At 41.4% G+C, this 17,200-nt stretch overlaps 1 protein-coding gene across 4 annotated transcripts in view; it reads left to right on the top strand.

Annotated features, from left to right (window-relative positions):
• Nucleotides 1-17,200, top strand: part of CACNA2D1 (calcium voltage-gated channel auxiliary subunit alpha2delta 1) — a 1,206,813-nt gene that overhangs the window by 881,627 nt on the left and 307,986 nt on the right. For all 4 annotated transcript variants that reach the window (XM_073551318.1, XM_073551320.1, XM_073551319.1 and 1 more), the window contains exon 12: nt 13,662-13,766. In XM_073551318.1, coding sequence (XP_073407419.1) covers nt 13,662-13,766 — 105 coding nt within the window. The remainder of the gene's footprint in view (nt 1-13,661; nt 13,767-17,200) is intronic.

A 17,200-nucleotide genomic window follows, 5' to 3' on the forward strand; every position in this document is an offset into this window, starting at 1 on the left:
TGTCGCCGGCGTGGACAACGTCGGGATCCAAAATGGCGTCGACGAAATCTCGCGAGTTTTCGCCGACGCCATTTTGGATCCCGACGTCGTCCTCGCCGGCGACATGTTCTTGCGGCGACGCCATCTTGACTATCGCGGGATTTTGCCGATCCAAAATGGCGTCGCCGCAAGAACATGTCGCCGGCGTGGAGGACGTCTGGATCCAGGATGGCGCCGGCGGAAGATGATGTCGGGGATCTTGGATCAGCGGCGATGACGGCGTGAGTATGAGAGACTGAGTGAGAGAAAGGGTCGTATGTGGAGTGAAAGAGTGAGTGGACGTGAGTGGAGATGGTGAAAGGTGAGTGGAGTGTGTGTGTTGAGGGTTAACATGGAAAGGAAAAGCAAATATCCGCCATGCAGCCTCAGGTGCACATATCTGGTATCCGTAAATTGGTGTGTTTCATCATGTTGGATGTTATTTTGGGAAATTTCAAGGTTGGCTTTGTCATGTCCTTTGTAAACGTATTTAAATAAATATTTTACACTTTGAATGGAAGCACATATTTCTACATTAATATGGCACTTGTATTTGGTGAGTAAAAATGGGTTATATGGAACTACCCATGAATTGTCAATCGTCTTAGAATGGTGTTCATATGTTTTGCCAATGGGTCTGCGGTAAGTGGGATAGCCATCCTTTTCTTTGATGGTATATGGTTGGTTTTGTTTTGGGAAACCTTTGCTACACTTTCCAAGATCCATACAAGGAGAATTAGGATTGTGTTCTCCACAGGGACCATGAATCATGTGTTGAAGAACAATGTTATGGAGCTGAGGGTAGATTGTTTCATCAGGTATTTCAGCCCAGACTATATTGTCTATGTCCGCCTCAGTCCGTAATTTAGACAGGCTGTCAAGAATAATTAAAATATGAGCGTGTGGGAGACCACGCTTCTGAAATTCAATGACATGGACCATTGCAGTGACGTTTCCAAATAATCCACTGCTAATGTCTTTTAAGAGGGATTCCAGTTTAATTCTAAAGACACGTGCAACCAAGTCTGGTCTGTGTTCAACACGCTGCCACGGTTCTAAATGTGTAGTAATCTCATTCCACTTAGGATTACATGTCATGGTGATAAATAGATCTGGTCGACCATACTTTGTAACAATAGCCATAGCATCCTGGTAGCGCTGCTGCATGTTTCTTGGACTGCCTTCAAAAGAAGATGGTAAAATGATGGTTTTCCCAATAGGGATGCCCTTTTGAACCGATTTTTTGAGTAGATGTTCTTGAAGGAGGCAGTAATCCTCCACTTTTAATTCTTTTTGGTGTTTGCGGATGTAATGTAGGCGATTAGCTTCGATTTTGACATAAGCATCTACTAAATATTGCTGTGTTAGCTTACCACCATTGAGGAGTGGATTAAAGTAATTTCTGACAGATAACATATAGCAATAGTATTGGAGTTGAGTGATCCTCCTCGAACTTTTGCCTTGCTGTTTGAGTCCATCATGCCATCCTTGGTCTCCATAAGGGAAAAATATTGGATAGAGGAGGGCATCCAAATTGCTATGGAGAATACTAATTTGTTGTGTTTTTGGAGCTAAAGGGTTATGGGGATCAGGTTTTAAATGAATTAATATGTCTCTATTGAAAGGTGGCTCACCATTGTCATTTTGAAACACGACTGCTACTTCACTGACAGTGGGATTATTGTAGCGTGGAGTGTCTTGAGTACGATCTTGTTTAATAGCCATAGTGATGTTTGGCATGACAGTTCCGTTTTGTAGAGATTTAATTTTTTCTTGTTCTTCCACATCACGTAACATTTGATAAGCTTCCACAAAAGGATTAATAGTTTGGATTTGAAGGGCAATAATGTTCATCAATGTAGGATGACATTTTTGATTTTCTTTACATCGTAAGCGTTGTTCGTTTGCGGTAGTGGTATCGAGAATGTAAAGTTGGGCAAATGCACGTTGCTGGTCATCTGAGGGATGTAGTGTTCCAGTTCTATGATAGATCTGGCCATGTATGCGGAAACAGTATGGGCCCTATCCAGGAGGTGGTGAAATATTTGCACCCATGGAGGCAAAAGCAAAGGAACTGTTAATACTTCGAATATTATCCATGAAATTTTTGCTAAATTCACCTTGCCCTTTCAGCAAACGTGTAAAGACATCAGGATATTGTAGTATGGGTACATGGACTTTACCCTTCTGACAGCAGAGCGTAAAGTTGTTATCAGAAGGTATCTCTGCTACAAAATGCAAAGCTTCGCAATGCTCACATACATGGGTCATGTCAAAACAGCTGTGTTCGGTAATACTATTTTCATCATTAGTGAAAATGTGAGGTTGTAGTAGAAGTGCATGTCCAACCGATGGGGTGCGCCTAGTTTTGAGACCAACGTATATTTGTCTTGGTTGCACTTTCTGCGGGCTAACTGCAGCTTGTATGTGAAGAAACTGTGCGTTGGTATTGACTAATGGTGGTATTGATAGGGCAGAAACAGATTGCTGATTAGTTATGTCAGTGAACGGCATATGGGATGAAGTGTAGCAGTAAATTGTTCCACATGCTGATGTGGAAGCATCCTGTTGTGAGTCTAATAATAATGATGAGGAAGAGGCCGTCTGTTGTCGGCGGTGACGGCGTGCAGTGGCTTCTTCAGCCAATCTTATGTATTTAGAGTTAGGGGATTCGTGTGTGAGGCGACGGCATTTATAAGCCTTAATCTTCTCAAGGCGATGGTGTTTTTCCTCAGGAGTCTCATTAGCACGGCGTTGTTTTTGTCGTAGTGCTAAAGCTGCTTTCCTTTCACTGGCATTGGCATACTTTTTGTTATGACTCATGTTGGCACAGGTAAAGGAGTCTATTTGACAGTTATCTGGCAGTGAAGAAGGCGTCCTGGAGTATTGTAGAGTAAACAGATACTAATTGACCCTGTAATTGCCCAGCAGTAGTTATGAAGTGGTAGTGGCAAATTGGCCCTGTAGTTAGACACTGGCAGAGGAGCAAGGCAGCAGTAGTTATGGCGGTAGAGGCAAATTGGCCCTGTAATTAGACACCGGCAGAGGAACAAGGCAGCAGTAGTTATGGCGGTAGAGGCAAATTTGCCCTGTAATTAGACACCGGCAGAGGAGCAATGCAGCAGTAGTTATGGCGGTAGAGGCAAATTAGTCCTGTAATTAGACACCGGCAGAGGAGCAAGGCAGCAGTAGTTAGGGCGGTAGAGGCAAATTGGCCCTGTAATTAGACACCGGCAGAGGAGCAATGCAGCAGTAGTTATGGCGGTAGAGGCAAATTAGCCCTGTAATTAGACACCGGCAGAGGAGCAATGCAGCAGTAGTTATGGCGGTAGAGGCAAATTAGCCCTGTAATTAGACACCAGCAGAGGAGCAAGGCAGCAGTAGTTATGGCGGTAGAGGCAAATTAGCCCTGTAATTAGACACCAGCAGAGGAGCAAGGCAGTAGTAGTTATGGCGGTAGAGGCAAATTGGCCTTGTAATTAGACACCGGCAGTAAACAGGCAGATGACCAAAGCAGCAGTAGTTATGGCGGTAGAGGCAAATTGGCCCTGTAATTAGACACTGGCAGAGGACAAAGGCAGCAGTAGTTATGGCGGTAGAGGCAAATTGGCCCTGTAATTAGACACTGGCAGAGGACAAAGGCAGCAGTAGTTATGGCGGTAGAGGCTAATTGGCCCTGTAAATAGACACCGGCAGAGGAGCAATGCAGCAGTAGTTATGGCGGTATAGGCAAATTGGCCCTGTAATTAGACACCGGCAGAGTAGCAAGGTAGCAATAGTTATGGCAGTACAGGCAAATTGGTCCAGTAATTAGACACCGGCAGTAAACAGGCATAGGACCAAGGCAGCAGTAGTTATGGTGGTACAGGCAATGCCAAGCGTCCGCACAGCAAGTCGACGTGAGGTAAATGACGCAATTTCACGAATGCAAGATGGCGTCGGCGAAATCTCGCGAGATTTCGCCGACGTCGTTAACACCTCTTGCCATGTTAACCCTCAACACACCACACCGCCTCAACACACACTCCTCTCACCTTTCACCTCCACTCATGTCCACTCACTCTTTCACTCCACATACGTTCCTTTCTCTCACTCCGTTTCTCATACTCACACCGTCATCGTCGCTGCCCCGACATCTTCCTCCGCCGCCGCGATCCAGGATCCAGACGTTCTCCAGGCCGCCGACATGTTCTTTCGGGACGCCATCTTGGATTTCGTGAAATCCCGCGATATTAAAGATGGCGTCGCCGCAACAACATGTCGCTGGCGTGGACGACATCGGGATCCAAAAAGATGGCGTCGGTGAAATCTCGCGAGATTACGCCGATGCCATTTTGGATCCCGATGTCGCCCACGCCAGCGACATGTTCTTGCGGGACGCCATCTTGGATTTCGTGAAGTCCCGCGATATTCAAGATGGCGTCGCCGCAACAACATTCCATAGTCGAGTGCCCATATACCCATCACACATCCTCCATCCCATAGTCCCATGCCCATATACCCATCAGACATATTCTCTATCCCATAGTCCCATGCCCATATACCCATCATACATATTCGCCATCCCATAGTCCAGTGCCCATATACCCATCATACATATTCGCCATCCCATAGTCGAGTGCCCATATACCCATCACACATCCTTCATCTCATAGTCCCGTGCCCATATACCCATCAATCATATCCGCCATCCCATAGTCCCGTGCCCATATACCCGTCATACATATCCTCCATCCCATAGTCCAGTGCCCATATACCCATCACACATCCTCCATCCCATAGTCCCGTGCCCATATACTCTTTATGACATAACCATCCCCATTGCAACCTATTAAGACATCATCGTCACCATGACAACCATTGTGACAGGATCTTCGCCATTGCAACCCATTATGACATTAGCGTCGCCATGGCAACCATTGACATAATAATGAGAGGCGGGGCTTGCAACCTATGACATCAGCGTCGCCATGGCAACCATTATGACATAATGAGGGGTGGGGCTTGATACACACACACTTTTTCCCCATTATGTAGATAGGGGCAAAATTGTTTGGTGAATTGGAACGTGCGGGGTTAAAATTTTGCCTCACAACATAGCCTAGGACACTCTCGGGGTCCAGACGTGTGGCTGTAGCTGCGACGGTGCGGATGCCAATCCCGGACATACACACACACACACACACACACACATACATACATACATACATACATACATACATACACATACACCCACATTGAGCTTTATATATTAGATATACTTTTACAGTTCTGATCGCTGTTATAAACCATTGCAATGCACGAGCTTTTATGTGCTAGTCAAGTGATCTTTAAAAATTCACAAATACAGTATCAGTTGATCTGATAGCTGCTAGTAAGTACCTTTAAGTAAAGCTACCATATTTCAGCTAAGCCATCACAACTTGCTGATAAATTCCATTTGACTCCTCACTCACTCAGGACATTATAGCTGTGGAAAAGTTTACATTTTAATATAAATGAACCTCCACTTGTTTACCAGCTTGAAAGGATTGTTATGGCCAACCCTTCTTTAAAGATGTTATCCCAGCAATCAACTAAGTACCTTGGGTTCATTTCTCCAGCCACTGGTGATGAACTGTTGATGCTGAGAAACTTTGCTTTTGTTGGAGGAGAAATATAGTGTTACATGACGGACCATGCTGAGTCTGAAAATGGACACCTTAAGTCTGTTGCATATAAATATTGGATATTTATATGAACTTAAAATATATATATTTTTTATATTTACAAAAATATTACAGGTTTCGGTTGTACTCTATGGTACGCCTAGTACAGGGTTTGAGAGGTTGATGTATGACAGTGGACTGGGACTATCTGCAGAATCCCTCTGCTGTGCAGCTGCCCCCTTCTGCCTTGCACTAGACATAACATAGAATATAATTAACATTGAGTTCTTTAATGTATGATTTATTTTTTTGCAATTGCTAATTCACACTGATGCATTTTCATGTAGATCTGACATGTATCCGTGTTTGTATCTTTATAATCATGCTTAATTTTCTGACATAAATATCAAATTTTACCCTGATTTGTTCTCTTATAATTCTTACATCAAATGCCAAAAAATGCTGCATGGAATGTCTTCAGTTTCCCAAAGGCTTTAATGAAGGATTTCCTTTCCAAATACTACTTTCTCCATTTTTAAGGGATACACTTATTAGTCAAATAATATCATTACAGTTTAGCCTATAAAACGAAGAGCTAGAGAAAAGCTGTGCAAGATTGTGAGGCTGATATATCTGGGGAAATTAAGATATGGTGAGACACAGACTCGGGGGAAATAGAGATAATCAGTCTTTGCTGGAATCAGTTATGTATGACTAAATAATAATTTGACGTTCTATATTTCCTCCAAGGACCGCTACCCCGCAAATAAGAAATATTACATTTCATTAAACTATAAAACAGGCATATGGAGCTATACAATATACAGTAGAGTATGAATCCACCGAAATATTATATCAGATGTTTATTAAGCTTTGTGAGATTAAGTTAAATGATCCCAGGTGATCTTTGAAAATATAAAGTAAATATTTGTAAATATTAAAGATTATAATTTAGATGATTTTTATCAATATGTGTCATATTACTTTCTGTATTTATAGTATCATTCAAGGTAAAGTAGGCAGATGTTTCTTTAAAACACTGAAATGATCAACATTGTCTTAAATTTCGAGGAAGGAAAAGTAGGAAAAGTAAAGGAGGATTATTAAAATACTAGCTGAAGAGCCCGGCGCTGCCCGGGCATAGTAACTAACTGTGGTTAGTTATAGAAAATTATAATTATCCTCCATCCCATAGTCCCGTGCCCATATACACATCATACATATCCACGATCCCATAGGCCCGTGCCCATATACCCATCATACATATCCTCCATCCCATAGTCGAGTGCCCATATTCCCATCACACATCCTCCATCCCATAGTCCGATGCCCATATACCCATCATACATATTCTCCATCCCATAGTTCCATGCCCATTTACCCATCATACATATTCTCCAGCCCATATACCCATCATACATATTCGCCATCCCATAGTCGAGTGCCCATATACCCATCACACATCCTTCATCTCATAGTCCCATGCCCATATACCCATCATACATATCCTCCATCCCATAGTCCCGTGCCCATATACCCATCATACATATCCGCCATCTCATAGTCCCGTGCCCATATACCCATCATACATATCCTCCATCCTATAGTCCAGTGCCCATATACCCATCACACATCCTCCATCCCATAGTCCCGTTCCCATATACCCATCATACATATCCTCCATCCCATAGTCCGGTGCCCATATACTCATCACACATCCTCCATTCCATAGTCAACCATTATGACATCATAATGAGCGGCGGTGGGGCTTGCAACCTTTGATGACATCCTATAGTCCAGTGCCCATATACCCATCACACATCCTCCATCCCATAGTCCCGTGCCCATATACATATCCGCCATCCCATAGTCCCGTGCTCATATACCCGTCATACACATCCTCCATCCCATAGTCCCGTGCCCATATACTCATCACACATCCTCCATTCCATAGTCAACCATTATGACATCATAATGAGCGGCGGCGGGGCTTGCAACCTTTGATGACATCAGCGTCGCCATGGCAACCATTGTGACATCATAATGAGGGGCGGGGCTTGATACGCACATACTGTTTCCCCAGTATGCAAATAGGGGCATTGTGACATCACAATGAGGGGCGGGGCTTGACGCACACACACTTTTTCCCCAAGTATGTAGATAGGGGCAAAATTGTTTGGTGAATTGGAACGTGCGGGGTTAAAATTTTGCCTCACAACATAGCTTAGGACGCTCTCGGGGTCCAGACGTGTGACTGTGCCAAATTTTGTGGCTGTAGCTGCGACGGTGCGGATGCCTATCCCGGACATACAAACATATACACACACACACATACACACATACACATACACACTTTGAGCTTTATATATTAGATAACAGTTTAGTTAAACAAATGAGCCTTGTTATTCCTGTTACTCATTTTAGTTGTGAATTCCAAATGAGCAAAGACTATACTTGAGATGGGCTAACCATCTATGTTGAGAAATATCTCACTCAGATAGAAACATGGAGGCTGGAGCAGGGTGTCCTCTGTGGGCACATGTGGAGAAAATGACCTGTACGTAAAAGTGAATTTATTCGATTTATTAAAGTTATATCATTCATCATCTATAAATGACAGGGAAGAGGCCCCGTAAATAGTGTGTCTAAAGAACTCCACACACATTAGACTAAAGTGAACTGAACAATCTGATATTGGGAATGATCTAATAATTATATGTGTGTGGGAACCTTTTGACTCTCCCCCAACAGCTGATCCTTTTCTTCAGCAAGAGAGAAACTCTCTTATAGAGAGCACAGGAGCCCTAGGCCAAGTCAAGTGTTCCTTTTATGAGGGAGTCAATGGAGATAGCTGTCAGCCAAATAATCATTCTATTCTAATGGAGACTTTATTCTGACAAAACACTTTCCCCCCCCAGCATTAACCCTTTAGGCTATGTGCCCACATTGCAGAATTGAAGCAGATTTTTTTTTTCAGCAAATTCACGCCCCCTTGCCAGGAAAAACTCATGCGGATTTTGACGTGTTTTTGATGCGTTTTTGACACGTTTTTCTTGCAGTTTTTCTAAGCATTTTTTAAGCGTTTATGAGCACAAATAAAGTTGGGTAAAAAAAAAAATAAGGATACCATGAGGTCATTTCCTAGTCCAACCCCTCTTCTCCATTTTTTTTCTTGTTGTATTCAGGATGCCACAAGTGCATCCCCAGCGGAGTCTCAGCCAAGAAAATATGCAGATTTTGCATCAGGAGCACACTTTTTATGATTCCATTTTCCATTGACAGTACCCAAACTGTAATTAAACATATACTCCATATTTTTAGAGAAAATGACCACAAACACAGTTTACTAATAATTTTTTTAGTATAGTCTGGGAAGCAGCCGATTACCATGGCCCCTTTCCTGGCTATTAACACCAGGCCGCAGCAGTTTGCTTAGCCTTTGTTGGCCATTCTACAGGGGGACCCCCAAAAAATGACATGGGGTCCCCCTACAAACTGAAGCCAGCAAAGGCTAGCCACTTTGCCTTTTCTGGCTATTATACAGGGAGACCCCCCAAAAATGATGTGGGGTCTTTCTATAAATTATAGCCAGCAAAGTCTAAGCAGACAGCTGCGACCTGATGTTAATAGCCTAGAGAGGGGCCATGGTTATAGGCCCACCCAGGCTATAATATCAACCCTCAGCCGCCACAGATTTGACTCATCATATTTGTGCACTAAATCTGGCTCCTAGCCCCTCTCTTCCACACTGCCCTGGTTTGGTGGCAGGGGGTAATGGCTGTGGGGTTCATGGTGATGCCAGCCACCATGAAGCCCAGGTTAGTAATGAGGGGCGTCTATAAGACACCCCCATTACTAACCTACAAAGAGATAAAAAGAAGACACAACACCCAGAAAAAAATATTTTATTTGAAATAAAAGACACTATTTTATTTGATTCTTTAATTGACTAAAAAAAATATTTACCTGTCCACATTCCTGCGATGATCTCCCATAACAGCTGTCTCATCTGCAGATGTGGCAGCTGTTATGGCTGCTGCATGCTCACACTGCCGTGAACACGTCTGCTCCCGGCAGTGTGAGCCTCCGAATGAAGTCACTGGAGTTCATTGAACTTGCTCTGCTCCGGTGACCTCATTTACGGCCCTGCTGTACCGTGATAATTTCTCACGGTCTTTGGGTCGGTAACGAGTTCACCAGAGCAGTGCGAGCTGCATTCGGGATGAACTCGTTATACAATGAACGGGGCCGCTTTACATTGTATCGGCGGTGGCGGTTTAGAGTAGCCACATGTTATGTGGCTGCTCTAAACTTTAGATCATCGTGGGACACTCGATTAAAATGGATTCTACAGAGGGTAGGTATCTTTTGTGATTTGTTATTTTACTTATTTTTCAGGTGAACGAGGCATTCGGGGAATTAGGTGTCTAGGTGATTTTATGCTATTTTTTTTATTTTATTTTTATTTTAGGTGGCCATCGGCGAGGACAGGTAAGTATAATTTATTTCCACAGGTAACCACTGGCCATCAATGAAATTTATTTTTGGGGACAAATAAAAAAAAAAACAAATATAAAAGGGGGACATTAAAAAGGGACAAAATAATAATATTGGGGCAGGCAAAAAAAAATATAGGGGAAAAATATTTTTAAAAAATATAGGGGCAAATATATAAAAAAAAATATATAGACAAACAATATATGTGCCAAAAAATATAGGGGACAATATAGTCATCCTGGATTATGGGATGCTCATGGAATGGCAGGAACGCCTCCCATGATGTCACTTCCCATTTCCTGCGGTTTTGATTTACAAAACCACAGCAAATGTGCTTGAAATCCGCAAACATTTTTCATAGTTGCCGATTTCAAGCGTTCCAATGCAAGTCTATGGAGGTGGAATCACCGCGATTGCGCAAAATTAATGAACATGCTGCAAATTTTTCCACAATGCAATTCTGCTGTGGAAAAATATGCAGCATGGGCACAGCAATTGCGGGATGTAGTTAAAATGAATGGGATGCATTTTGTAAGCGTTTAAGCGGAGACGCTTAAAAAACGCAACGTGGGCACACATCCTTAATGACCGCCGATATGCCCTTTAACAGCGTTCATTAAGAGGCCTTAATTCTCAGACCAACTTTTTTTACAGTACAAAGGATTCAGTGTGTCGCTCCCTCTGACAAACGAAAATGCTGTAGGTGTCAACTATATATAACACCTGAAACCATGCAGCATTGGTGCCCATTAGTTGTGGAATCATTCAAGGCTGAATAACCCATTAAACACCACTGTCAATTGTGACAGCCGCAGCTAGATGTTTTTTAAGAAGGAGAGGACTCCCACTTTAATCTTTTTGGCACCTGGCTATCACCATCATAGGTGTCAATAATTGCTATTGCAACACAAGGTCATCTAGTGACCTCAGTGCAGAGGTTTGATGCACAGCAGTATGTTACCAGAGATCAAGTTAGAATATATTAATATACCATAGTTGGACTAAGTAAAAAAAAAGTTAAATAAAATGTGTAAAAAAAAAAAAAAAAAATGAAAAGAAAAGAATGCCAAAAAAATCATGAAAAGCTAACTAAAAATGATGGTTATGTGTAAAAACAAAAATAAGTAAATCCATACACTTTCCGTAATTGGTAATCTATAAAATTGTCACATTGTTTACAGTATTTTGCATGGTAAACACAGTAAAAGAAAAAGAGAAAAAACACAGCAAAAATGTTGCTTTTCCATCACTCTGACAGACAGATTTTTTTTATAAAGGCTATCAAAGTCATATGTAAAAAACTGCATAGATGAAAATATCAAATTGTCCTGCAAAAATCGTGCCCTCATATAGCTTTATTAGTGAAAAATGTAAAAAAAACAACTTTTGGTATATAGTTATGGAAAAGCAATTTTTTTTATTGAAATACCTTTTTTAGTGTATATAAGTAGCAATGCATAGAGAATGCAATAAATCTAGTATCACTGTAATCATATTAACCCAAAAGATAAATCATTATTATCACTTTTACCATTTGTAGCACTGCGCAAAAATTAAAATGTAAAAACAATAAATTAATTGCTGTTTTCTGTCCATTCTGCTTCTGAAAAATATGAATAAAAAGCGATCAAAAATTTTACCTTCCCCAAAATGGTGCCAATAAAAACTTGAACTTGTCTTGCAAAAAAATAAGCCCTCATACAGCTCTGTTGGCAAAAATATGAAACCAAATTATAGCTCCCAGAATATGGTGATGTAATTTTTTTTATATAAAAAGATTTTTTTGCCTGTAAAACGAACAAAACCTTTAAAAACCCGATTTAAATATGGTATCACTGTAATTGTACTTTCCTGAAGAATAAGGCTTTCTTATCACTTATACCACATAAATGACATAAAAATAAAACAATTCTTAAACTGCTGCTGTTTATTTGTTCATTATTCATCTCAACAATTGGAATTAGATTCAGTTCATATTTTCCTGTGCTTTCTGCTAAGCTCTTACATCAGGGTTAGTGATGGGTGAACAGAAACAGTTTATTTCAGGGTTTGTACTGAATACCTAGTGTCTGTGCATGGAACCCAAACATGGACTTCTCCAGGAGATCTGTGTTACTGTTTGAGTTTGGCACCCTAAACATCGGCTGTTTCCCACGCTGTCATCTATGTGAGAGCGCAAGAAACACCGGCTCTCATCGGCGGTAAGTTAGTTACCATCAATCAGAGAGCTGCGGTTATCATGCTGTCAAATGACAGCGTGTGAGCCAGCAGCTGTGACCAGCAGTGAAAATGTTGCTGCTGGTCACAGGCATTGACTGATGAGAGAGTACTACTCTCATCAGCATACACCTGCTGTTGCTGGTAGCAGCAAGAGCAGGTGAAACTGATGAGAGTATTATATAAATAAATAAATAAAAATTTAAATGATGTGGGGTCTCTCCTATTATTGGTAACCAGCACAGGTAAAAACAACAGCTGCGGGTTGTAGCCCTCAGCTGTCAGCTTTATCATGGCTGGTTGTCAAAAATAGAGTGGTCGCGTGCCGTTTGTTAAAATTATTTACGCAAATAATTTAAAAAAACAGTGTGGGATCCCCCCATTTTTGACAACTAGCCAAGATAAAGCAGACAGCTGGGGGCTGTATTCTTAGACTGAGAATCGGCCATGGATACACAGTGATACTGGTCAGACCTGAAACATAGGATTTGGTAATTAAGGACAATATTAGCTCCTTCATTGAGGAGTTAATAGACCCTTTCCATTCACTTTATCATCTCATGGCAACACCTTTGCACAGGTTATAAAGGTGATAGCCTTCTTTTCTAACACAACATTTTGATTGGATTAGTCTTAGAGAAAGATGCAAGTACATTGAACAAAATTTGACTACTATATGAATGATTTTCAAATCAAGGCAATCTGCTAAGTTGTTATATAAAATATTAAATAAATTGTGCCTATTAGTAAATCCAACCCAGTTTCTGCCCATAGGGAACAGTGAATTGCACCATTGCTCAAGACATCTGACCATTTATATTGAATGGTGACCTTTGCCATCGATTACTACACAAGTGAAAATTTGCATTGTGGTATATAGATCTTTGCTAAATATTTTCCCAATTATATATACATAAGTACATTATTTAGCAGTAATAAAATTGTAAATATACTGAACCCATTTCATAAATGTTATCTGATTTTAAAAACACTTTGACAACTGTAATGCATAAACATTCATGGTAATAACATCTATGCAGCCTGTTGCAGTTGTATTGTTTTCATCAGGGTTGTTTATTAACCATTAAAACAGTTTTGTTAGTTCTTATTTATTTGGATACTAATACTTGCTAGTTTAAAATGTGATTGTAAATAGCTGCATGAAAGTTTATTAGCCTACTTTACTGCACTTTGAATTCACTACTTCTGTTATTCATGAGAAGTGTCTAAAATATGTAAATGAGATGCTTTTTAATTAAATATCAATGATCTTCCTTGCAGACGAATGTATCCAGAGCCAACTGTAATAAGATCATTATGCTGTTCACTGATGGGGGAGAGGATAAGGCAACAGAAACATTTAAGCTGTATAATAAGAATAAAACGGTAAGTTCTTTTTTAGTACAACATGTATGTCATTGGGATTTCATGTTAATATATTCTGAAATCAAGATTGTATAAAAAATTGGTCCGATTTTCATCCTGAAAAGTGAAAAAATTATTTTTACACTTGTCGTCATCTATGTGCAATCCTATTTTTTTTACTTAGCAGCTATTAAATTTTTAAAGAACTATTTACAGTTTCCTATGCTACAGAATTGCAATGTATCCTTAAAAATTGGATGCCACTCTGATGGTCCATATGGCATCTGATTTTTTTTCTCTCACCCATTTAACTCGCACCTTGCTGCAATTTTTTTCTCTCACCGAATAAACCTGAGAAAAACTATGAAGATCTACACTGCCTCCTTGAGTAACATGGGTCCATGTGCATTCCCTTTTTTATTGAATTGCATTCTTCCAAGTTACAATGGGGAAAAAAAGTATTTAGTCAGCCATCAATTGTACAGGTTCTCCCATTTAAAAAGATGAGAGACGCCTGTAATTGACATCATAGGTAGACCACAACTAAAAAACTAAACAAAACCTTGTCTGATTTGGCAAGATTTATATTGCAAATTATGGTGGAAAATAAGTATTTGGTCATCTAAAAACATGCAAGATTTCTTGCTCTCACAGACCTGTAACTTCTTCTTTAAGAAGCTTCTCTGTCCTCCACTCATTACCTGTAGTAATGGCACCTGTTTGAGCTTGTTATTAGTATAAAACACACCTGTCAACAACCTCAAACAGTCACACTCCAAACTTCACTATGGTGAAGACCAAAGTGCTGTCAAAGGATACCAGAAACAAAATTGTAGCCCTGCACCAGGCAGGGAAGACTGAATCTGCAAAAGGCAAGCAGCATGGTGTGATGAAATCAAATGTGGGAGCAATAATAAGAAAGTGGAAGACATACAAGACCACTGATAATCTCACTCAATCTGGGACTCCACGCAAGATCTCAGCCCGTGGGGTCAAAATGATCACAAGAACGGTGAGAAAAAATCACAGAACCACATGGGGGACCTAGTGAATGATCTGCATAGAGCTGGGACCACCATAACAAAGGCTACCGTCAGTAATACACTACACCGCCAGGGACTCAGATCCTGCAGTGCCAGATGTGAACCCCTGCTTAAGCCAGTACATGTTCAGACCCGACTGGAGTTTGCTTGATACCATTTGGATTATCCAGAAGAGTATTGGGAGAATGTCATATGGTCTGATGAAACCAAAGTAGAAACAAAACACGTGTTTGGAAGAGACAGAATGCAGAGTTAGATCCAAAGAAAACCATACTTACTGTGAAGCATGAGGGTGGCAACATCATGCTTTGTAGCTGTTTCTCTGCAAAGGGACCAGGTTGACTCATCCGTGTACATGAAAGAATGAATGGTGCCAAGTATTGTGAGATTTTGAGCGCAAACCTCCTTCCATCAGCAATGGCATTGAAGATAAAACATGGATGGGTCTTTCAGCATGATAATGATCCCACACTGCTAGGGCAACAAAGGAGTGGCTTAGTTAGAAGCATATGAAGGTACTGGAGTGACCTAGCCAGTCTCCAGATCTCAACCCCATAGAAAACCTTTGGAGGGACTTGAAAGTCCATGTTGCCAAGCGATAGGCCCAAAACATCACTGCTCTAGAGGAGATCTGAATGGAGGAATAGGCCAGCATATCACCAACAGTGTGTGCCAATCTTGTGAAAACTTACAGAAAACATTTGACTTCTGTCATTGCCAACAATTCGATATATAACAAAATATTGAGATTAACTTTTGTTAATGACCAAAAATTTTTGTTTATGACCAAATACTTATTTTCTACCATAGTTTGCAAAATAAATGTTGCCAAATCAGACAAGGTGATTGTCATGATCCCAGTGCAGGTTTTGACCTGCACGCCAGGGGTAAATGTCTTGATCCCAGTGCATGCTCTGACCTGCACACCTGGGGTTAATTATTGTGGCCTCGCTTTGGTTCAGGAAGAGCTTCTTATAGCCCTGGGAAGCTCCAATCCCTGTCAGTTATAGTTTTGCCCTTGTCTGAGTGTGGTGACCCTTGTATGCCTGTGCCTTGTGCCTGTCTTCTAGCTTGCTTCTTTGGTTCTGACCCGGTTCTGTCCCCCGTTGTGAGTTTGCCTGTTGATTCTGTACTGTATCTGTCTCTCTGGTTTCTGACTCCTTGGCTATGTCCTGACTATCCGTTTGGTCTAGTGCTTTGGTATTGTCATGCTATCTCGTGCTTTGACCTCGGCCTGTTCTGGTTTTTGTCTCTGTCTATGCCCCTTGGTAACTTTGTCCCGTAGTTACTCTTCTAGGAGTTTTCCTTCTTCTCCTAGCTCTCTGGAGCTTAGGCCATGCCCCCAGCAGTCATGTGCTTCAGGTCCTGTTGGTCTGAAGCAGGCATCTTCACAACTGCTGCCCTGCTCCACAGGTATCTCTGAGCACAGTTTGTCTTACTCAGGACACACGCACTGGCTCAATGAGCAAGTGCAATGCGGTGTTCCTGACAATGATTTTCTAGATTGATTTTCTCATTTTGACTCTCATAGTTGTGGTCTACCTATGATGTCAATGGCAGGCCTCTCTCATCTTTTTAAGTGGGAGAACTTGCACAATTGGTGGCTGACTAAATACTTTTCGTGATCCAGGCCGGATTTTTGTCTTGTCTCTCCTTTCCCACTCTGGTTATGTCAGGAGTTAATTTTCCCTGCCTTGTTCCTGTGTCCAGTGTGCTGTATCTCTGTGCTGCAACCTGTGTACAGTGCCAGTTATATTGCTTGCATCGACATGTGTAGCTGACTCTGGTGAGTTTCTGATCTGTCCTGCTGTGGACATCTGACTCGACATGTGTCTGTTGACCTTCCTCCTAACCGCCCCTGCACCTTATTTCCCTGTGTGTTTGGATTCCCTGGTACTTGACTTTGGCTTGTCCCTGACCTGATTTGTCTCTCCCTTCTGATACCTCTGCTATTAACCGGCACTGATCTTTTGCACTCTCTACTGACTCTGTGTTTTAGATTCCCCTTTGTACTACATTACTTCTGGTATTGACTCGGCTCTCTGACTATTCTGCTGCCACCTAGTGGTGTTACTCTGCTGTAATTCTGCTGGTCTGTTTCATTGCTGGATATTCAGTCCATTCTCCACTCTGCTGCTATCTAGTGGAGTTTGTGTTATAACCCCCAGTCTTACAGCATGACAATACTTTTTTTCCCCACTGTATACACTCCTGTGAGTGAGCTCTTAGGCTCCTTATCAGGTGGTTGAAAATTCCTGCTCAAACTAATCATTGGGGCAGATGTATAAAAGTTGTCCAATTTTCAGTGCAAACTTAGAAAATCTAGCCTTAACATGCAGCAAATTTATAAAAATGTCTCATGCCGTTCTATCAAGTTGGTGCATCTAGGGAACTTGTCACCATGAAAATGCA

This window comes from Dendrobates tinctorius, unplaced genomic scaffold, assembly GCF_039654945.1.
Source record: "Dendrobates tinctorius isolate UK_male_01 unplaced genomic scaffold, ASM3965494v1 ptg000174l, whole genome shotgun sequence".
Classification (NCBI taxonomy): Eukaryota; Metazoa; Chordata; class Amphibia; order Anura; family Dendrobatidae; genus Dendrobates; species Dendrobates tinctorius.